This window comes from Bactrocera neohumeralis, chromosome 5 (assembly GCF_024586455.1).
Source record: "Bactrocera neohumeralis isolate Rockhampton chromosome 5, APGP_CSIRO_Bneo_wtdbg2-racon-allhic-juicebox.fasta_v2, whole genome shotgun sequence".
Classification (NCBI taxonomy): domain Eukaryota; kingdom Metazoa; phylum Arthropoda; class Insecta; order Diptera; family Tephritidae; genus Bactrocera; species Bactrocera neohumeralis.
Window position 1 is genome coordinate 9,709,689 of NC_065922.1, and position 21,097 is coordinate 9,730,785.

Here is a 21,097-nt window from a genome sequence, read left to right on the forward strand (position 1 = left end):
TAGCGTTAAAACGTCACTATAGTGGGTTAAAGGTCACTTGAAAGCTTTCTGCGTAAGCGAATGTTCTAAGCCTTTTGTTTATTTACTTTCCGCCATTTCTTTTTTAATATTTTGTAAATATTGACAGCAGTATTGTTTCTCTTAAAAACACCTGTTACATTCGTGGCAGGAAGCTTATCACGACTTGTTCAAAATTGAACATGTTCATTGCAACAAAAGGACGGAATTCAGCAATATATTTAGACACTTTTATATATTTTAGAAATATTAAATAAGATAACTACGTAATAAAAGTTGGTGGCTTTCCCACATCACTTCAAATACATATTTACATGCCAACATACATAAGTATATACGGGCAACCGTCACTCAGATAAACGCTGTTGCTAATCTTGATAATATTACTCTACAAAACAAATATAATTTAACTAATTAAGTAGAACAAAAATATCAACAACAACGGCATTGTAAGGAGTACAAAAGATGCTACTGGGTGTAAGATCACCTCAGACAAGCCAATTCCCTTGGCAAATGACAAACGCGGCAATTCGAAGCGTGGCTAAACAAAAGTGAACAACTGGAAAAATATACAGATCGTGTTTATTAAAAGTAAAGAAAAAATTAATGTTATCAAAAATATTTTAATACGCGTGTGAATAAAAAACGAAACATATTAAAAGAAATGGCCGCAGAAACGACAACAGACAAAGCGCCTGGTAAATAATATGCAATGATAGCGCCCGCCCTTCTTTGTGCGCACTTGTTCAATTTGATTTCGTAATGGAAATTTTTCTACAGCCGACAATGACACACCGCCAAATCGAACGCTCCCAAGCGTGTTGCAAAGCTCTGAAAAGCAAGCAGAATCAGAGCAAAAAAAGGATGTGCCAGCGGATTTCGAGACAGCTATGGAAGCAGCGGGTTTTGGTACGTTCAATATTTTGCTATTGATCTGCGCGTGTCCCGCTGCTATAGCCACGGTGTCCGAGACGTCGACTATGTCCTTCATACTGCCGAGTGCTGAATGTGATCTCAAGCTAACGCTGCTTCATAAAGGACTGCTAAATGCCATCACCTATGCAGGTAATAATAAATACACGTAGTTTTAAGCGGTCTGAAATATTAGAGCTCAATGAGTTAGTACATCTTCATTTTTTATATATTATATAATGGAACTCTCAGATCCGACCACGTTAGCATATCGCTTTCAAACAAACAGACCGGTCAAAAGCAAGTTCTCATAATAAAAAGTTTTTCATTTAACAAAATATCTTTACGAAATTCGGCATAGATTATTCGGATAGTGCAAGGCAATGTAATTCGCTTCTGTAAGCCGAAGTTAACTTTTTTTGATTTGTAATTTTTTCTTATTTCTTTAATTGACTTTAAATAGAACAGCTGTTTTTGCAATATTATTTTTTTGTTTACTTATTAATAAAAAATATTTGCGAGTGAATCATCTGGCCACTTTGTTTCGTAAGGTGTCAAATTTCAAAGGTTGTATTTATATTTATAAACAAACAATTATTTTCACTACTGAATATTGAATTAAGCAGATTTAATTATATTTTTTAAGCAACATTCTATATATTATTAACAATGCGACAAACAATTTTTTGATAGCTTGGAATTTTAATTTCACTGCCCACAGTAGTAGTTTAAATATGGAAAACTGTTATTGCTATTAGCTGAAGGGTTGAAAATATTTTTGACATTAATTCCATAAAACCAAAGCAAATATAGGAATACGTTAAAAAATATTTTTTATAACAATTTAGTCATAAAAAGTTATTTTTTTTTTAATTTTTAACCATTATTATTTATGATCACACAATAGCATAATTTATTAAAATATTCAACAGGCATGATCAGTTCGGCGGTGCTGTGGGGTTATTTGGCCGACACAAAGGGACGCAAAAAACTACTAATTCTCGGTTATCTAAGTAATCTTATACCAGGATTAGGTGCAGTTAGCAGTCAAAATGTCATACAACTGATGATCTTCAAATTCATAGCCGGTTTTATGTAATTGCATTTCATAATATTTTTTTGTTTGTATGTATTTTAAGTTGACGAATTTTTATCTTCCGCAGTATGTGTGGTCCATTCGCGATACTTATGAGTTACTTGACTGAATTGCATGGCAAGAAATTTCGTTCGCGCATAGTTATGCTTATGGGCCTAATGTTTTCGGTGGGCAACATATTACTGCCAATAATTGCTTTAACGGTGTTACCCAAACATTGGGATTTCGAATTGCTGGGTTTGCAGTGTAAGTGGAACCTTTTCATAATTATTTGTTTTTTCACAATTTTTATGAATTTAATTCAGTTTTCAAAGATCTATTATTTTCATGTTTTACATAACCTCTTTTGCTGCATTTTTGCTTCTTAACATTTCGTAATAATTTCATTATTGTTCGCAGTTCATTCATGGCAAGTGTTTTTGGCGATTACCATGATACCCAATCTACTTGGCGGTATTTTGCTCAATTTCTTCCCCGAAAGTCCGAAGTTTTTAATGTCACAAGGTCGCAATGCGGAAGCTATGCGTGCTTTTCAGCGAATCTACGCGCTCAATCATTGGAAGCCACGCGAAGATTTTCCGGTAAGGCAACACTCCTTCAATGCGTACTCATATTAGTTTATTATTGCTTTTATAACAACAATAAATGTTAACAAAAATGCCAATTTTTAATTAAATTTCATTTTTAATAGATCAAAGAACTCATGAATGAACTGCCTAGTGCAGAAAAGGAGAGCGATGCTTCGACTGTGAGCATAGCTACGATTGAAAGTTCGATTCCAAAGGAGAAGCAGGTCATGTCCTCTAACGAGCACGTAAAAGAGAAAAAGCCCAAAATCACCTTGCGTCAAGGTTGGGAACAGTTACGTCCGCTACTTTCCAAACCTTATCTTGGCCTCTCCGCTCGTGTTTATCTCATGAATTTCGCTATTTTGTTTGGGTAAGCTTTGCTTTTACAAAATTATTAATGGCTTACATATATTAACATATTTTAACTATTATAAATTATTTATTATTTAGCCAAAATACTTTGCGTTTGTGGATTCCCCAAATGTTTGCTTCTATTGAGGAATACGAACAGATGCATGGCAGTGCTGGTTCTAGCATGTGTACCATTTTGGAGTACAGTGTTAACAAGACGCAATTGTTGAAAAGTGATTTTGCAGATTTAGAAACGGCAAAATGTGAAGTTGTGAGTTATAGAAAAAAATTAATTGTTAATATATTTATTTGAATTAAATCCCAATTATTTTATAGGTTATTACAGCCGCCTCCTTTACCAACAATATAACGGTAGCAGTAGCCAGTTTCATAGGCTACTTTTTAGCTGGTTTCATTGTTAATCGAATTGGCAGTAGAATAATGCTTAGTAAGTGCCAAATCACAACAACAAAAAGTGAACAATACTTTATATATTTTTCTTTTCAATAGCAATTGGTGCCACGGCAGCTGGTCTTTGTGGTGTTGGTCTTTATTTCTCAGTATCCTCTTTGAGTACATCAATTGTTGCTGCAATATCAGTGACAATGGGAAGCATATCAGCCATGTCCATTCTTAGCTCATCGGTCGATCTATTTCCGACATCGTTGAGGTAAGTTTTATAACAAATTTATTTATTTCTCAAAAACATATTTATTTTTCGTTTTATAGAACAATGGTTGTCTCTTTGGCTATGATGATTGGACGCGTTGGATCTATATTGGGCAATATATTGTTTCCCATTTTCATGTCATTTGGCTGTGTGCCACCATTCATTATGCTCACGTTCGTGATGTGGTGTAAGTTGCAATGAAATTTTCGGAAAAATAACGCACATTTTGATTACAAAACTAAAACACTTTTTTCAATTTCAGCGGCCGCAATTATGTCAGCATTTTTACCAAATACCAGGAAGGTGGTTATGAAATAGATGTGTGGGAATTTTTATATGTCCAAATGTGTAACTAACATAATATTAGAAGGTGGTTATGAAATAGATGTGTGGGAATTTTTATATGTCCAAATGTGTAACTAACATAATATTAGATTATGAGGGATTATTTATTCTATTATTAAGACTATTCAATATTTTATTGTGAAAAATATATTGTTATTTACAAATAAATAATAAACTAGACAATAATTGAGTTTTTGTGTTAAACATGTTACAACATAATTAACTTTTACATAATAATTATATACAAGTAGTAGCTTATTCCCACAATTATAGCCCTTTGTGACAAAACAGCTTAGGTTTCTACAGTCCGAGATTTAAATATTTTATATTAAAAAACCAACAGATATTTAGAATCACTACAAATAAGAGAGAACGTAAATATTTGCTAAGCAAGCTTATTACTTGAGTGTACTTATATCTACTGTGAAGAAAAAGTAAAAACCCAATCATATAATTATATTAATATATACATATATGTACATACATACGTGTGTGAATATGTAAACAAATACTTGCAGACTGTAAAACCACAGAAGATAAACATTTCTATTTATTTGTCAGATTAGGTTGTGGAAATGCATGCATCTAATGCACTCGTTATCGAATTTCACAAGCAAAATAAATGTAGGAGCTTCTACTAGACATGCCTCTTATAACCATAAAAATCGGAAATTTATAAGAATGAAATTTATACTGACCTCACATTTCCATACAAAAGCAATATATACACACAACGAAATTGAAACTTCATACTTTGTGCCAAAAAACGAAATAAAAATATTTTTGCTTGTAGAAAATTTTGGCGAAATTTGTTTCAAAATTCGCTCAATGAAATTCAACCAACTATGCTGTCTTCATGATTTCCAATTGACGTTTCCTTTTCCGTATACTTTTCACACACACACGTTAACATTTTACTTCCTCCTTTTCATTCTTGTATACACACTGTATACCGCCTACCAGTATAAATTTAAAGTCTAAATATGAATAATACTTATTTAATAAGTTATGGGTGAAATTAAAGTGAAAAAACTGAAATCTTATACGATATTTCTTCCTATGCACGAAACCACATTTCCGTTATATTACGTTTCCGTAATTTTCTTATTGCTTTCGCACCTGCTTTGTTGCTTTGTTTACAATTATTATTGGAAATTGGCAGCTCTTTTATAACAACAAAAAACAACAGCTGCTCTATTTGACAGTAGTAAATGCAGTTTGTCAAGTTTGGTAAAGTCCTCCCAATAGTGAAAGTGACACGCAAACAAATTCTTATCATAGAGCTCTGCCATTAAAATACCACAAAAATAAAGTTAAGTTCAATAGTAAGTTCTAATGTCGGCCCTCGATGAATTACAGGCGAAAATCGCCGAACTGAAAAATGAATTGGAGCAACAGAAAAGCGCGACACGCGCAGCACGAGAACGAATTGATAAAATGTCTGCAGAAGTAGTGGACTCCAATCCTTATAGTCGTCTTATGGCGCTACAACGTATGGGAATTGTTAAGGAGTATGAGCGCATACGTGAAAAAACAGTGGCTGTGGTCGGGATTGGTGGTGTTGGTAGCGTAACAGCTGATATGTTAACAAGGTTAGCGATAACTGTGCGTAGAGCACACACATCTGTTAACATTATAAACAAAATAATTTCTCTATTTTAATAATCTACCAGGTGTGGCATCGGCAAATTAATCCTTTTTGACTATGACAAAGTGGAACTGGCAAATATGAATCGGTTATTTTTTACACCTGACCAGGCTGGTTTGTCCAAAGTGGAAGCAGCTGCGCGCACCTTAAGCTTTATTAATCCTGATGTGCGGATCGAAACTCACAACTATAACATAACTACTGTGGAATCATTCGATAAATTCTTGAATACTATATCTCACGGTGGTATACAACCCGATACACCTGTTGATTTAGTGTTAAGTTGTGTTGACAATTTTGAGGCTCGCATGGCTATCAACACTGCATGTAATGAGCTAGGTTTGAATTGGTTCGAATCAGGTGTATCTGAGAATGCTGTTTCCGGACATATACAATTTATACGTCCCGGTGAAACGGCATGTTTTGGTTGTGCCCCACCATTAGTTGTTGCAGAAAATATTGACGAGAAAACATTGAAACGTGAAGGAGTGTGTGCTGCTTCCCTACCTACCACTATGGGTATAACCGCCGGTATGTTGGTGCAGAATACACTCAAATATTTGCTCAATTTCGGGGAAGTGTCCGATTACTTGGGTTATAATGCAATGAATGATTTCTTTCCACGTATGAGTCTGAAACCGAATACTCAATGTGATGACCGGCACTGTCAAGAACGTCAAAAAGAATACCAAGCTCGTCCAAAAGTGGTAGCAGAAGAGAGTGCTCTAGAGGATGATACGCCATTGCACGAAACAAATGAATGGGGCATTGAGCTAGTCGATGATTCTCCACCCGTCGCAGAAGCAACTGAAGCAAGCAAAGAAGTTGCAACGGGTCTACGTTTAGCATATGAGGCACCAGAAACTACCACGGAAAGCGTGCCTACAGTTGCCGCTGCTGCTAATGTGGATTTAGATGATTTATTTGCTCAAATGAAGGCATTATAAGAAAAGTGATACAACTGCTATTTATTCCAATAATTAAGGTTAAACCATATTGCATTATTTTTTTATAGTTACTGCTTTGATAATGATAGTGTTCTAAGCGATAAATAAAATAAAAAAAGCTGTTTTGAAAATGCTATTTTTGTATTAATTTTTTTTATAAAATTTTGTATTTTTATTAAATTTTATTTTTTTTATTTCCTTTTATTTATTTTTATTATTATTTTGTTAAATTTAATATTTTTTTTAATAAATTTTTTTTTTAATAATTTTTTTTTTTATTACATTTAATTTTTAAATATATTTTATTTATTTATTTAATTGTAGTTTTAACGAATTTTTTAAATAGTAGTTCCAAGGGAATGCAACCCTATATATAATTGCATGATTTATGGTAAGGAACATATCCACAGCAAACTCACTGAACACCCCGTACGCAATCTGTCAAGCGGCAAATTATTTGTTGTCGTGTACCGAAAGTAATTTGTGATCGCGTTGTTAAATATTTTTCACATTTCAACTTTACTGTTTCAACCAAGTTCTAATTTTATAATGACTAATAAAAAAGAAGAAAAGCCCCAACTGGAAATTGAGGTGAGTCTAAAGTTGAAACCCGTTTTTCGTGGCGGTGCCGATTGTAACTCGAAAGCCGCTTTATGTTATTTTTTGTACACGTCAACTCCCAGACAAGCGACATACAACGGCACAAATCAATCATTAAAATTATATTTTCGATTTTCATCACAGGTTGTAAAAATAAACAAATGGGATGGATCTGCTGTGAAACATGCTCTAGATGATGCAGTGAAGAATTGTCTATTATGCGATCGTCCACAATTAAAGGAACAATTCGGTTTGATCAACACCCGGCTAGTGTTGTGCGCACTGGCCGTAGGTGTTGCAGTTCTAGCGCATGGTTGGGATTACACACACCCTTTCCCAGAATCTCGCCCAGTCTTGCTTTTTAGCGTAATTGCCTATTTCGCGCTAATGGGAATTCTCACACTTCATACAACATTCCGCGAAAAAGGTACTTTTGCGGTTGCAGTCCAAAAGAATGGTAACAATGGACCACGAACCTGGGAAGCTAGCTCCGATATGAAGAAATACGACGACAAGTACATACTCACCTTTACTGTAACGGATACCAAAGGTGTGCGTGAAGTAAGCAGCACTAAATCATGTGCCAATTTTATTGACGCCAATGGTGTTGTGTTGGATAACTTGGTTGCAAATGAAGTCAATCGTTTGTTTAACTCCTTGTCAGCTGGGAAAAAGGATGAGTAGCTAGCTCTGTCGGATGAAGTACGAGTGTAATAACATATTTAAATTATAGTACACACAATGAAAAAGGCAATAATGTCGATGATGATGGCGACGAAAAAGTTGAACGAGTTCGTGAAGGCGTTATGGATGTAGCTGATTTAGAGTTGCAGCCATTGTGTGTATAATAACAAAATAAATGTATATCGTTTTACATTAGTAATTGAATATTTCCAAATAATTTGTAAGCCTTTGAATGCATTTCGCCAATAATCATTTTGTCCAAAAATAGAGGTGGCTGTTTTAAATGTTTATATTTTTAGATATTCATGAATGTTATGTAAGTATTTGGATTTTTATAAAACTTAAGTAAGATAAAGCGTAACAAAAGTATCGACATTTACTCGCTAATGTTGAATATTTTAGACCTTCCAGTAAAGAAAAGAAATCGATTTCTTAGCAACACATTGAAAATGTTAGAAATATACATTCGAAAAACAATTTTGGTGAAATATAAAATGCATATAAAATAAATTTTGAAAAAACATACATATTCACAAAATTGCCTGTAAATAAATTTGAAGTTCCATAAAGGGTTTAAAAATGCGCGAAATTATTACTATCCAAATAGGAGCCAGCGGAAATTCTATAGGAGATGCTGTAAGCTAAAGCATTTCTGTACTTCACACAGGGATTATTATTTAAATCTTTATCACCAGTTCTGGCATGTGATCTCTCACGAGCATGGAGTAGACTATGCATCTGGACGCTTCCAAGGCACTAGCGCTTTACAATTGGAACGCATCAACGTCTTCTTCAATGCCACCGCGAGTAAACGATTCTATGCACGCGCTATTTGTGTGGATACGGAGGCGACTACTATTGAAAACCTACACAAGCGCTCCTCATTGTACAGGCCTGAGAATTTCGTAGCAGGCACTGACAGCGCAGGGAACAACTTTGCTCGAGGTTATCACACAGACGGTGCGGAAATTCTGGACGCTGTTCTAAACTCAATACGGCGTGAAGCAGAATCTGTGGACTCATTGCAAGGATTCCAAATCCTACACTCTATAGGGGGTGGCACTGGTTCCGGTTTAACAGCGCTCGTCATGAATGCACTTGTGGATGAATATCCCGATAATCTTATCTCGAATTATGTCTCCATACCTTCACCTCAAATGTCACAAGTGGTGGTTGAACCTTATAATGCCTTGCTGAGTATGCCGTCGCTAATTCATAATTCCCATTTAACATTCTGCCTCGACAATGAGGCGCTTTTCCAAATAGTTTCGCGAAATTTGAAAATGGCTGTCAGCGGTTATGAACACATCAATCATATTGTGGCACTTACCATGTCAGGCATAACCACTTGCTTGCGGTTTCCAGGTCAACTTAACGCTGGACTTCGTAAGCTCTACGTCAACATGGTACCATTTCCACAATTACATTTCCTCATTCCTGGTTTTGCCCCACTTGTTAGTTGCAAGCAAAAAGAGTTTTCCCAGGGTACTGTCGCCGAGTTGGTACAGCAAATCTTCTCATCCAACAACTTATTATGTGCTGTTGATTTGCGTCATGGAAAGCTTTTAACTGCAGCTGGTATTTTTCGTGGCCGCATGTCTCCTCGCGAGGTTGATCAATTAATGACAAATGTACGTAACAAGAATTTGAGTAGCTTCGTAGAATGGATACCCAATAACATAAAGACCGCTATATGTGATATACCACCAAGAGGACTTAAGATGTCAGCAACTTTCATTGGCAACACTTCAGCAATATATAAGCTCTTGCAACGTATTTTGGATGGCAGCGGTATAATGTTGAGGCGCAAAGCCCATTTACATTGGTATACGGGGGAGGGTATGGAAGAGCAAGAGTTCATAGATGCGCAACATGATCTGCAAGATACGCTCGATTTATATAAACAGAGCGGCGAAGACATTCCGGAAGGTGAAAATGTGGAGGCCAATTCTTGTGCACAATGCAATGACACTAACGATCTAAAGTGAGAAACAAATAAGAAGTAGAGTAGACACTAAGCTTTTTGAACAAAGATATTTTAATTTCAAAAATTCATACGTTTTTTACAAGAATAAAAAAATGTGATTCATTTTAGCTGTTTTAACAATTGTTTAATTACTGCTTATTAAAGCAGATTCCCCCTCGGCCCTCATTATAACCGTTAATTAGTATGTGGTCAACTTAACTTGTAATACTGTGTTTAAGTAATAATGAAAGTCAGCAACAAATAACTTAGTTTAACAAAATTATATGCGTACATTTCAAGTATTTGTAATGAAGTAATGAAACGTATTCCAACTTACAGCAATAACATTTAAATTATGCATATTTTTTTAATATTTTAATTTCATCAAACGTTATGAGCAAAAAAGCATCATACCGTTTAGCTTCTCTATTAGAGATTTTACCAAACGATAGTCATAAATGCTACGCTGTTTTCAAAAATTAAAACATTTTTTATATAGAACGTTTCCGCTTATTACCAGATTTAGTACTCTCTTTTTGCTCAGTCTGATCTTTAGGAGCGTCATTCTCACCTTCCTTGTCCTTGACCGCATTTAAGCCCAAAACTCGGCTTGCCGCCTCAGTTAACTCATTAATAGGTGGAAATTTTTGTGCTCGCGGTTTCCTATTTAATCCTGACCATATTTCTTGTCGTTCTTCGGTAGGACTTGTGGCAATAGATATCTCAAATGAACCTCGCCGTGGTGGACGTTCGACATTCATAAGCAATTGAAGTTCTACATCTGGCTTTAATGCACGCAGTTGTTCAAGCAGATCAGCATGAACTTGAAGAGCCCGGCGGCGAAATACGTTTCAGGATCGGCAATGTTCTATATACAAAACTGGAAGATTAGCATCTAATACTGGATCTTCCGTTTTTAAAACCTTGGATTTTGTTACAGCACTGCCTGTGGTCAACTGCAATTAAAGTGTTATAGAATAAATCAATTTATCACCACTTATAACGAATTCATGGCTTTGAGATTTTCATTACACTTTTTATATAGTATAAATAAATACATACCACAGGTTGATTTTGGGCTTTACGTTTACGTTTCGGAGCCATTTTATAGTGTTTGTTTCAGAAACATGTAATTGATTTCTTTAATCTTCTTTACTGTTTTGCGCGGTAGTTTTTATTCAAAGTGGATTGTTCAACTTCAGTCTCCAATTTGCAGATATATAATGATAATCGATGGAAAAATTATCGATACCAAATTGTAGACTTTGTTTTTAGTACACATGCATATATATTACTTTAAATATAAAACTGTTGAGAAAAGTAATAATAGCAGTTATGAATAACTAAAAGGGATAGAATTCATATTCAAGATTCATTTATCGTTTTAAAAGTTTGATAACACGAAAAGTTCGGGGCGCGTGAACTTTGAAGAACGGTACGCCAAGTTGAGGCTGGCAGTATTGGTTATTTTTCGCTTGTAATAGAATATCAACCCTGCGCCATTAATCAAAAAAGAAGTTTCGCGATAACATTTTACCGACTAATTAAAGTAAAGAAATTTTCCAATTATAAGAAATACAGAAAATAAACGTGATTTTATTGTTCTTAACACAAAACGCCATCAGCATAATTGTTTAGAAACACTTTGGCAATCTTATTAGACAAAAATACGCAAAAATGGCTATGCCTAATTTGTCCCATGCCGACTTGGAAAAGTTGAAGTTTTTCATAAATTTCGTGTCTGAAAATCCAACTGTTCTTAATTTGCCGCAACTACAGTTTGTAAAAGAGTTTTTGGAGAAATTTGGAGGTAAAGTACCGACGGGAGAATTTAAGATGCCGACTGGTGCTGCTGGAGGGTAAGTTATATTAGAATAACCTCCATTTGAAAGAAAAAAAATGGTAAAAAATTGATTCGATTTATAGAAAATGCCCATTTGGTGGGGACGCAGCCGGTGGTAGTGGCATGAATGTTGACGAGTCAGAGGAATCCGAATTGGAAGAATCGGAACCAGAGTCGGAGGTGGAATTGGACATGGAAGGTAAGTTTTTAGAATTATGGGTTGGTAAATACATTATACAAGGTTATGTTTCATGTAGTAGTTGATTACTTTGCCAAAGGAATTATTTATTTTTATTAAAGTAGCTTTGCGAATTTCTGTACAGAGGCGTGTCAGGAAAATTATAGGGTCAACACTATATTAATTTCTTGTAGGTAGAAAACTTTTTAATTATAATATTACTTATCGAGTTATGCCTGACACGGCTCTTGTATACGCACTTTTGCTTTCAGTCAAAACAAAACATAAACGGAAAAAGCAGAAGAGCGGACCGGATTTGGCGGATAGATCTATTATTGGCGATAATTTCATCAATACAAGTACAGTTTATCTCGAGGAAACTAAAGTAATTAGAAAACAAGAGCCTATAAAAACTGAACGAGAAAACTCTGATTGTGAAGAAAACAATATCGAGGAGTATGAGTGTCAAGTTGAAGCTATTTATGACACTGATGAAAGGGATAATATTGGGGAGGAGGATCCTATCAAAACTAATGCTGCGCCAGTTGCGTTGAAATTCGAGATAGATAGTGATTGCGAAAATGAAGATTTACAGGATGAAAACTATAAAGGCGAAGACGTTAGCTATAGCGATGAGTCTTCCGAAATTGTTCTTCCTCGAATAAAAACACGTAGTTGTAGACGTAAATTACAGAGCAAGAAAGGAAAGCGTTATACAAAGAACCGGCATTTTTACACAGAATTGAAACCCGAAAAAAAAGTTAGAAAACCTAAACCGGTTAATTGCAATGGAAAGTGCAAAAAACAGTGTAGTAAAATTGATGAGGATCAGCGGATGAAATTGTGTAAAGAGTTCTGGTCACTGGGATTCGTCGAACGAAAAAACTATTTACTGTCATGTGTAGAGAAAAAACCGCTTGGAAAAATGCGCATAATAAAGAGAGTAAAAGAAGCACGCCAGCACACGAATCACTATTTCATGCCTTCCAGTGACGGTGAACGTGTAAGGGTGTGCTTAGGTTTCTTTTTGAAAACACTTGTCATAAGTGGTTACTTGGTAAAGGATGCGCTAGAGCACAACGACGGTAAAGGACATTATACCGGTATAGATTTGCGTGGCGGCAGCGGCGAGGGGCGGCGTTTAAAAACTGAAATAGCAAAACAGAGGCGTGATAATTCGGTGGAGGATCCGGTTTCTACTGAAGATAATTCGGTAACTGAAGAGACTAGTGAACAGATAGAAGATTTTGCCGCAAAGCAGGTGGCTACAAATAATGCGGACCTACTGCATCAAAAAACAAATAAACAAACTGAAGAAAATGAACCAGTACAAGAGAAGACAACTGATGAAAGTACAATAGAAAAGACTTCCTCATTAGCTGCACAGGAAAACAACAGCGCTGAAACTGAGGTAGTGCCAGCGGGACATACTGAAGCCGTAACCTCATCTATACAGAAAACTAAGTCCAAAGCTTATAATCGAAAAGGTATCTCTATAAAGAAAGATCGTGTGCCACAACCAGTCAATTGCGCCGAATCATGTCGATTTAAATGTCACACAAAATTCACCGAAGAGCAACGTTGCCTACTATGCGCAGCATTTTGGCGTTTGAGTTATAAAAGGCGTAAAGACTTTGTGCTATCACGGGTTGAAGTGCATGAAAACACCAGTACGACTGCAGCAGAGCACCGAAAGACAAATCGTGTACGTGTATACACAAATCGGTATTTTCTACGTGGCGAACGCGGTGAAAATGTACGAGTCTGTTCACGTTTCTTCAATACAACGCTCTGCATCGGCAGTCACTTTCTCGCCAATGCACAGAAGAATGTCGATAAGCAAACCGGTGCCTATGCTGGCGAAGACCGGCGGGGGCGTAATGGTAAAAAGAATAAATTTCCAGAGGAACTTATTGCCGGTGTGCGCGAACATATCAACAGCTATCCAACATGGGTGCCGCACAAAAACTACAAAACACGCTTTCTGCACAGTTCATTGAACATAATGAAAATGTATGCCGAGTATAAAGAGGATTGTGAACGCCAAAATAAAATTGCGCTCAGTCCCAGCTATTTTCGTAGGGTGTTCCATAAGGATTTCAAGTTGGCTTTTTTGCAACCTACTTCCAAGCATGCGCACAAAGTAAGCTCACAGCGAAAATGCATTGAGACCGTTAAAACTGACACTACCAAGAACATCACCAATGCAAATGTTGATCCTTCATTGGCGACTGAAAGCACGCTTATCAAGGTAAACGCAGCGCCTATAACGAAAAAACTCAATCCGAACATTTCCGCATTCACCGGTGAAGAGGGCGGCTTTTGGACGCAACTGACGCCAAATGCAACTGAAACCATGCGGTTCTTGCAGCAGCGCTATGCGCCACAAGCGACTACGCCTGTTATTGTGCCCACAATATATCATCACCAACAGCAACTGTCAGCACAGCAACCTCCACCACCAACAACGCAAATGCAACCACAGCAACAGCAACAACAACAACAGTTGCCACCCACACTTATGCCTACATCTGCCTATCAGCTGCTACCACAAGCCGCCGGCTATGTACACCAGCCGCACATCATGAACGCCGGCTACGAAAGCGAAGAGCGAGCACAAAATTTTCATATGCTTTAAAGTATGAAAAACATTTAGTTATAAGTAAGAATATAAGTTGTATAATATTAAGTAATTTAATATAAATTTAAGAGTTCAGTCATATAAAGGGAACTTTACTTTAAGCAAACTGGGAATTTTTATTTTACATATTCGGTATATTTTGCCTATATATGTATATCTATTGATAAGTGTAATAAGAATTAGCTACAATTATGAAATAAACAGCTTGAGTTTAGCAAGGCCAAGCCGCCAGGTGTGTTTCTAGTATTGTCCATCCCACTATTAGTAGTCTGACGTATTCGCTTCCTTCCTTTATTTATTTATAGGTGTTATCGAAGCCGACACCGAAGCCGATCAGCCGATGGGTGACACGAATAAGACACCGACAGAGGAGGAAATTGATCAGGCAAGCGATTTGCGTTCACAAGCGGCCGCTGCTTATTCCGAACAGAAATTTGATGAAGCCATCGATCTATATACCAAAGCTATCGAGCTGAATCCCGGCAATGCCTTGTTCCATGCCAAGCGCGGTCAGGCATTTCTCAAACTAAAGAAGCCCAATGCTTGTATTCGTGACTGTGACAAAGCGTTGGAGTTGAATTGTGATTCAGCGGCGGCCTACAAGTTCCGCGGCCGTGCTCACCGTTTGTTGGGTAATTGGGAGAAATCTGCCAACGATTTGCGGCAAGCTTGCAAGTTAGATTTCGATGAGGAGGCAGACGAATGGTTGCGTGAAGTAACACCCAACGCCAAGAAACTCGAACAGCACCGTATTAAGCAGGAACGGAAGCGTGCCGAGCGCGAAAGCAAGAAGGCACAGCACAAGGCTCGTGCCCACGCTAAAGAACGTAAGCAACAGCAACAACAGCAGCCACAAGAGCAAAAACCAGCAAATGATATACGCTTCGATCCAGAGTTTTTGACCGCCCTTCAGGATAAAGAGTTTCAGCAGATGCTGATGGACATTGCAAAGAGTCCAGAGAATATTGAGAAGTACAAGAGCAATCCGAAATTCGCTAAAATCGCCGAGTTCGGCAACAAAATTGGTTTAGAAAATGTTGCCAAGATGTTCGAGGGCTTGAACAGAACACAAGCGCCACCTCCTAAACCAGAACCCAAAGCCGAGCCGAAACCACAAGATTTCGATGATAATTTAGATTAGAAACAACAATGTCTTTGACTGTTTAACTACTTAGCGCTGTGTCGCGCACTCTTCTGGTTTATTAATCAATCAATATGTTATAATATTAACTATAAGTTTTTCAATGGCGAAGGTGTGCGTCGTACTTTCAATGAAATCGGTGAAAGCAAAAATGTCTGGATTTGAGGTTATGCTCTGAGCATCACTTTGTAACATTAAGAATTCAAATATAAAATATTCCTTAAGTCGCTTTACCTATATGTTGAACAATGAAATTGTCAAAAAAATATTGAAATTTGTTTTAGTTTGTAATTTTGTAGTCTCTGAGACTCTCAAAGCATTTCAAAAGTTATTTATATATTTAAATTGTTCTAAATTATAAACTTGCACTAATTTGCCGTGAATTGCTATGTCTAAGCAGCCCGCCTAGGTTTATTAAATGACAGTAATTTATGTCACGCATTGCGAAAATGAATTCATAATTTTAAACAATAAAATCAACGAAAAAGTTAACCACTAGTGGCCATGTTTATATACATACATACACTCATACATATTTATTGTTTATGTGCAGCTAACGAAAGCTACAGATTTTTCATTTTGTAGGCAAAAGAAAAACAAAAAAAAAACTAATAAGCACTGCAAGCAATAAAGTCATACTGAATTATATTGCAAATATTAATAACAATATGTAATAATAGAAATTAAAATAAAGGAAAGCATGCATTAAAATTATAACGGGAAATTCTTACTTCACTTATTTCTTCGCTCTTATGGAAACTTTAAATCAGGCGAAAACTAGAGAGGCAAAACTCTTACATTAACATGGTTTTCGGATTTAAAAAATTGAATTTTTTTATTGTCTTATTAAATTTTACAACACCTCTCGAATATTGTCCTAAATTTTCAAATTGATTCGAGTAAAAGTTTCGGAGATACAGCCTTGAGAACTTGTGCGCTCGAGGGTAGCTTGGCTAAGTGCGCCGTCTTTAAACGCGTTTTTCTCGAAACTGCGTTTTTGAAGTTGGTTGGCAAGATTTCTCGAGAACTACTCAACCAATCTTCATGAAATTTTACACAGGTATTTGAGATACAATTCTTAAAGACTTGGACAAAGTATTTTTTTCGATTACAACTGTTTGAAAAAAAAAAACAAAATGTCGAGAGATTTCCATTTTTTTGTAAAAATGTTTGCCAAAAATCCAATTTTCATTTTTTTTCTTTTGTCCAAGTTCTAAGTTAAGGTTTTAACAAAAACACGTATTTATTCACTTTAGATGATCCTGTAAGGAGTTATCTTGCTAACACAGTCACATCGTTTTTCCGAGAGGTCACCGGAAATGGCGCCACAATAGCCGAGTTAAAATTTATTTTTTAAAAATTTCAGAATTTCTTTGTTAATAGTATATGTTTGTAACAATAAAAAATCTAATAAAATATTTCGATTATTATATGAAAAAAAAATTGTTGAAAAAAGGCTGTTTTTTACCCGAGGAAACCCATGTAAACCCTTAATGTGAAAAGCCTGGTCAAAATTCATTTACTTTTTCAAAATGGCGGGTTTCAAAAAAAAAAAAAAAATATTGCTTTAAATTTAAAATCCAGATTAGCTTAAATCGAAATTATTATTAAAACTCTTATAAATCATATCATTTCGATTATTATCCGACAGATATACATATCTGGGAAGGTCGTCTGCAAGTTTCAATTCGTTGATTCAGCCGTTTCGTAGAAAATTTCCTCATCGGCTCAGAAAATAAATTCGAACCAATTGTCATCGAAAAGAACTCATCCATAAGTAATCAGACAAAATACCACTTTTATGTTGCATTAAGAATGAATCGAAAATGGGCTCGCCTTTTCTTTTGCCTCTGCATACTTTCAGCACCTGTAAATCTAAAGATGTTTTGTAACACTTAAAACTAATTCTGACCGAGATGATAAGAATTCTGCCGAGTTGACACTCCTTGGCCTAATAAAAATCAGGGTCCGTTCCGGTTACGTAGACCCGACTGTCGCAGGAACGGTTAATCTGTCCCAGCAAGCGATAACTTGAGTCAAAATTGAAACTTCTTCGTATCCTTATTGTAGATGAGCATTTGGGGTTTAAATTAAAACAAGTAAGGAAGAGCTAAGTTCGAGTATAACCGAAAATTTCATACTCTTGCTACTTGTTAGAATTAAGGCCAGGGAAGTACCTTAAGTTGCAAAATTTTAACCAGAAGTTCGGAATCCAAGCAATTATATATATATATGTATATGTACATAAGTATGTACGATATGTACTTATATAACTCGTACACTGACCACCATAATTGGCATAAGGTTTTTAGAATAACGAAAATATTATTTATACTATAGGTACTGGAGTCCGCATATTCAGTACCTAGGCGTTTGAACAGTTTTGGTCATGGGATATCATACTTCAAAGGCACTAGTGGTGCAAAGTTTTGTCGCGTTATATTAATTACTTCTTGATTTGTATACCGGAAAGTGAGAGATTCAAAAGGACTGTAAAATTGTGTTATATGGAATGTAGGAGTGGTTGTAGTCCGATTTCACCCATTTTCACACCGTGACACTTTCTTCTTTATAGCCGAGTTTACAACAACGCTCTAGTCGTTCTTTATTTTCGATGTTTTGCGCCAGTTGGAGATTCCAGGTGTTTTTCACCTGGTCTTTTCAAAGAAGTGGAGGTCTACCTCTTCCTCTGCTTCCCTCGGTGTCGAATACCTTCAGAGCTGGATTGTTTTCGTTCAATCGGACGACATGACCTAGCCAGCATAGCCAATCTTCCGCAAAACCTTTCTCTCGAAAACTCGTGAGGCCGACTTATCAGACTGCACCATATAGCAGGACAGGAATAATGAGTAGCACCTGTTGACAAGAGCCACTCTGCGTTGGATTTCGAGGCTGACATTGTGGTTGGTGTTAATGCTGGTTTCACACACTGCGACATAAGAATATTAAAATAATATTATCTAATAATAATATTATCTAATAATAATCCGAATTAATTCATTTCACACTGTCGGTAGGGGTTTTTATAGGATTTATCTTGAGCGAATTTGGTTATAATAGCCTGAACGCTTTGAGAGATATGTACATTAAACCTATTAAAGGGCGAAAATTGTCGAAATCTGAACATAAATATGGAAGCCCCCAAATACCAAATATGTAGACCCTAGTGCAAAAGTCTGATTTTTTTCCGAAAATATCGATTAATATGTGAGATCTACATTGAATATATGGTCAGCGAGAATCCTTTTCTGATGTATAGGTTTCCTTCGTATAGGTTTTCAAAATCCCATTCTATTAGTTGGACCAGAATATGATTAGTTAATGGTTGAACTTGTCTTCTCAAATTTTTGCATCAATTTACCAATGAATTGTATCTTTGAGCTTCATTTCGTCGTTTCGATAGTCCTTCTATTGCATTTTTTAACTCCGTCAGCCCAAGCTCTACTTTATCAGTTCAAAGGTAAACAAACTCTTGGTCCACCCTTCATAAAGGATAACATATTCTCGCCTTCTTTGAGTGAAAGTTCATTGCCTTCGACTAGGGGTGTTTTGTTACGAAAGTGAGCTAGACAAAATTCATACAAAAACAGAAACAAATTTCACTTTTCCAGACAATAAAATACAATTGAATCAAACAATGAGTCAGAATAATTCAGCCTCCACATACTAGAACTATGTATGTACTTGCACTTACCGATGTATGTAAGTGCTCGTATTCGTGTGTCTGTTTACTCATTTCATTTACGTTTTTTGATTGAGTTACTCACTCAAAACGCTTGATTCAAAATCTATTAATAAGATTTGCATAAATTGTAAGCGATTCCATAAAGTTATGATGTATTAATATTAATAATTGCTTAGAACCTTCAAAATCTTTACTATTTGTAATCAGTGATCTCACGCTCCGCAATTGACACACTTGCATTCTGATTAACTGTGACTTAGGAGACGTTTGAATTCGGCATTATTTGAACAGATATTGATAAACACAGAGAACGACTGAGAACTTTTTGGAAAAGGTGAAGTGTCACTACCTTAACAAGTCACACACCTTAAGAGGGCTTTCGTTTCTGACTTCCGCATTGAATATATACAGCACTGGGAAGATGACGTATCCAAGCTGTGGTGGTTGAGCATTAATTAACACGCTAAAATATTTTTGTATGCCTTTTTTCTTCCAATCATACCGCTTTACTCCTCTATACAATATACCCTGAATACCATAGAGGTATTGTCTAGCTTATGAACGGCTGGCCAATTCCTTTCTTTCGAATTATTGCAATTAAGGGGCTCATCCCATGTGACGGTTTCAAAAAATCGATTCTTTTTTGCATAAATCCAATCTAGAGCTTTCATTGAATCTGCTGGTAAAGTTATTTTCGAAAATTGAATGTAGTTGGAAAGTTACAGGAGTGAGAACATAAGTTCTTTAGAGCGCGTGGAGTGTTTTTCTCGAAACCTAATCGGCCTACTGAGCTTAGTGTTCGCAACACCATCACCCATCTTAAGACCCAGCATTCATTATTGGATAACATTCGACCGAATAGACCACGTCCAGCACGCAGTGAAGAAAATATAGCAGTCGTTGCTGAGAGCGAAAACCATGGAGAGTCGATTCGCAGTAACTCGGATTGACGTATGGAACGACTTGGCGCATTTTACGTCGAGATCATAAACTAAAAGAAAGTACAGCTTGTGCAAGAACTGAAGCCGCTCGATCTTTCAAAGCGACATCGCTTCCCTCTATGGGCTCTTGAAAAGTTCCAAGAGGATTGGACGTTTTGGGCCAAATTTTGTTCAGTGATGAGATCTATTTTGGCTCAATAGGTATGTAAACAAGCAAAATCGCCGCTTTTCGAACGAAGAGCAACAAAAACAGATTCAAGAGGTTTCATTTCATCCAAAAAAAAAACAACGTTTTGTTGTGTTTTGTGGGCCGGTGGTATCATCGGTCCATATTTTTTTTTAAATAATTCCGGTGAGAATGCAACCGTCGATGGCGACCGTTATTGTGCCATAACAACCGACTATTTGATGCCTTAAATTGAAGCTCGTGATCTGGGTGACATTTGGTTTCAACAGGTCGAAGCTACTTTCCACACATTGCATCAATTAAGGTTTTATTGAGAGAACACTTCGGTGAGTAGATAAATTCATACTTTGTGTCGGTGGGGATATGTAAAATTTAAAGTCTATTTGGACAATCCTGCTTCGAGTCAGATCCTGGAACAAAACATCACGCGTGTCATTCGCCAGTTACCAGTCGAAATGCTCGAACGAGTCATCGAAAATTGGATTGAACGAATGGATCATCTGAGACTTAGCCGTAATTTTCAAAAAATAAATGCCAAATAATGTCTTTTCTAGTGATAACAAACATTCCCTTTTAAATTTGAAATTTCTGTGCTCCTTCTTTAAAAAGGTAGGGAAGCTCGAAATGGATCACCCTTTATTTTTACTAAAAAAAATTAAAATTACTGCTAAAGGC

At 36.3% G+C, this 21,097-nt stretch overlaps 7 protein-coding genes across 7 annotated transcripts; 6 read left to right on the forward strand and 1 right to left on the reverse strand.

Moving 5' to 3' along the window:
* Window positions 1-481: 481 nt before the first annotated feature.
* On the forward strand, window positions 482-3,978 carry LOC126760236 (synaptic vesicle glycoprotein 2B). Its single transcript, XM_050475717.1, has 11 exons — window positions 482-716; window positions 799-1,083; window positions 1,863-2,025; window positions 2,094-2,272; window positions 2,426-2,607; window positions 2,718-2,965; window positions 3,046-3,217; window positions 3,283-3,394; window positions 3,457-3,616; window positions 3,676-3,803; window positions 3,879-3,978. The coding sequence occupies exons 1-11, from the start codon at window positions 683-685 to the stop codon at window positions 3,932-3,934; spliced, it is 1,719 nt and encodes a 572-aa protein (XP_050331674.1). The 5' UTR covers window positions 482-682; the 3' UTR covers window positions 3,935-3,978.
* Window positions 3,979-5,166: 1,188 nt separating this feature from the next.
* On the forward strand, window positions 5,167-6,687 carry LOC126760237 (ubiquitin-like modifier-activating enzyme 5). The gene is made up of 2 exons (XM_050475718.1): window positions 5,167-5,553; window positions 5,635-6,687. The coding sequence occupies exons 1-2, from the start codon at window positions 5,297-5,299 to the stop codon at window positions 6,554-6,556; spliced, it is 1,179 nt and encodes a 392-aa protein (XP_050331675.1). The 5' UTR covers window positions 5,167-5,296; the 3' UTR covers window positions 6,557-6,687.
* Window positions 6,688-6,974: 287 nt separating this feature from the next.
* On the forward strand, window positions 6,975-8,107 carry LOC126760774 (signal peptidase complex subunit 2). The gene is made up of 2 exons (XM_050476671.1): window positions 6,975-7,147; window positions 7,301-8,107. The coding sequence occupies exons 1-2, from the start codon at window positions 7,106-7,108 to the stop codon at window positions 7,838-7,840; spliced, it is 582 nt and encodes a 193-aa protein (XP_050332628.1). The 5' UTR covers window positions 6,975-7,105; the 3' UTR covers window positions 7,841-8,107.
* A 100-nt stretch (window positions 8,108-8,207) lies between these two features.
* LOC126760773 (probable tubulin beta chain CG32396) lies at window positions 8,208-9,898 on the forward strand. Its single transcript, XM_050476670.1, has 2 exons — window positions 8,208-8,476; window positions 8,536-9,898. Exons 1-2 carry the CDS (start codon window positions 8,420-8,422, stop codon window positions 9,826-9,828), a joined length of 1,350 nt encoding a protein of 449 aa, XP_050332627.1. The 5' UTR covers window positions 8,208-8,419; the 3' UTR covers window positions 9,829-9,898.
* LOC126760776 (selenoprotein BthD-like) lies at window positions 9,861-11,015 on the reverse strand. Its single transcript, XM_050476672.1, has 2 exons — window positions 10,869-11,015; window positions 9,861-10,762 (listed from the first exon to the last, which is right to left on the reverse strand). The coding sequence occupies exons 1-2, from the start codon at window positions 10,908-10,910 to the stop codon at window positions 10,298-10,300; spliced, it is 507 nt and encodes a 168-aa protein (XP_050332629.1). The 5' UTR covers window positions 10,911-11,015; the 3' UTR covers window positions 9,861-10,297.
* A 133-nt stretch (window positions 11,016-11,148) lies between these two features.
* LOC126760772 (uncharacterized) lies at window positions 11,149-14,695 on the forward strand. Its single transcript, XM_050476669.1, has 3 exons — window positions 11,149-11,665; window positions 11,733-11,848; window positions 12,100-14,695. The coding sequence occupies exons 1-3, from the start codon at window positions 11,484-11,486 to the stop codon at window positions 14,463-14,465; spliced, it is 2,664 nt and encodes an 887-aa protein (XP_050332626.1). The 5' UTR covers window positions 11,149-11,483; the 3' UTR covers window positions 14,466-14,695.
* Window positions 14,696-14,808: 113 nt separating this feature from the next.
* On the forward strand, window positions 14,809-15,609 carry LOC126758183 (hsc70-interacting protein 1-like). Its single transcript, XM_050472293.1, has one exon. It carries the CDS (start codon window positions 14,809-14,811, stop codon window positions 15,607-15,609), a length of 801 nt encoding a protein of 266 aa, XP_050328250.1.
* Window positions 15,610-21,097: the final 5,488 nt, after the last annotated feature.

Excerpts from the sequence above, each read along its gene's own strand:
- LOC126760774 (XM_050476671.1), top strand. The coding sequence starts at position 7,106 with ATGACTAATAAAAAAGAAGAAAAGCCCCAACTGGAAATTGAG. Across the intron at positions 7,148-7,300 it reads AGCCCCAACTGGAAATTGAG|GTTGTAAAAATAAACAAATG; the intron begins GTGAGTCTAAAG and ends TTTTCATCACAG.
- LOC126760237 (XM_050475718.1), top strand. The coding sequence starts at position 5,297 with ATGTCGGCCCTCGATGAATTACAGGCGAAAATCGCCGAACTGAAAAAT. Across the intron at positions 5,554-5,634 it reads ACAGCTGATATGTTAACAAG|GTGTGGCATCGGCAAATTAA; the intron begins GTTAGCGATAAC and ends ATAATCTACCAG.
- LOC126760773 (XM_050476670.1), top strand. The coding sequence starts at position 8,420 with ATGCGCGAAATTATTACTATCCAAATAGGAGCCAGCGGAAATTCTATA. Across the intron at positions 8,477-8,535 it reads GAAATTCTATAGGAGATGCT|TTCTGGCATGTGATCTCTCA; the intron begins GTAAGCTAAAGC and ends CTTTATCACCAG.
- LOC126760772 (XM_050476669.1), top strand. The coding sequence starts at position 11,484 with ATGGCTATGCCTAATTTGTCCCATGCCGACTTGGAAAAGTTGAAGTTT. Across the intron at positions 11,666-11,732 it reads CCGACTGGTGCTGCTGGAGG|AAAATGCCCATTTGGTGGGG; the intron begins GTAAGTTATATT and ends TTCGATTTATAG. Across the intron at positions 11,849-12,099 it reads GGTGGAATTGGACATGGAAG|TCAAAACAAAACATAAACGG; the intron begins GTAAGTTTTTAG and ends TTTTGCTTTCAG.
- LOC126760236 (XM_050475717.1), top strand. The coding sequence starts at position 683 with ATGGCCGCAGAAACGACAACAGACAAAGCGCCTG. Across the intron at positions 2,026-2,093 it reads AAATTCATAGCCGGTTTTAT|TATGTGTGGTCCATTCGCGA; the intron begins GTAATTGCATTT and ends TATCTTCCGCAG. Across the intron at positions 3,218-3,282 it reads AAACGGCAAAATGTGAAGTT|GTTATTACAGCCGCCTCCTT; the intron begins GTGAGTTATAGA and ends ATTATTTTATAG.
- LOC126758183 (XM_050472293.1), top strand. The coding sequence starts at position 14,809 with ATGGGTGACACGAATAAGACACCGACAGAGGAGGAAATTGATCAGGCA.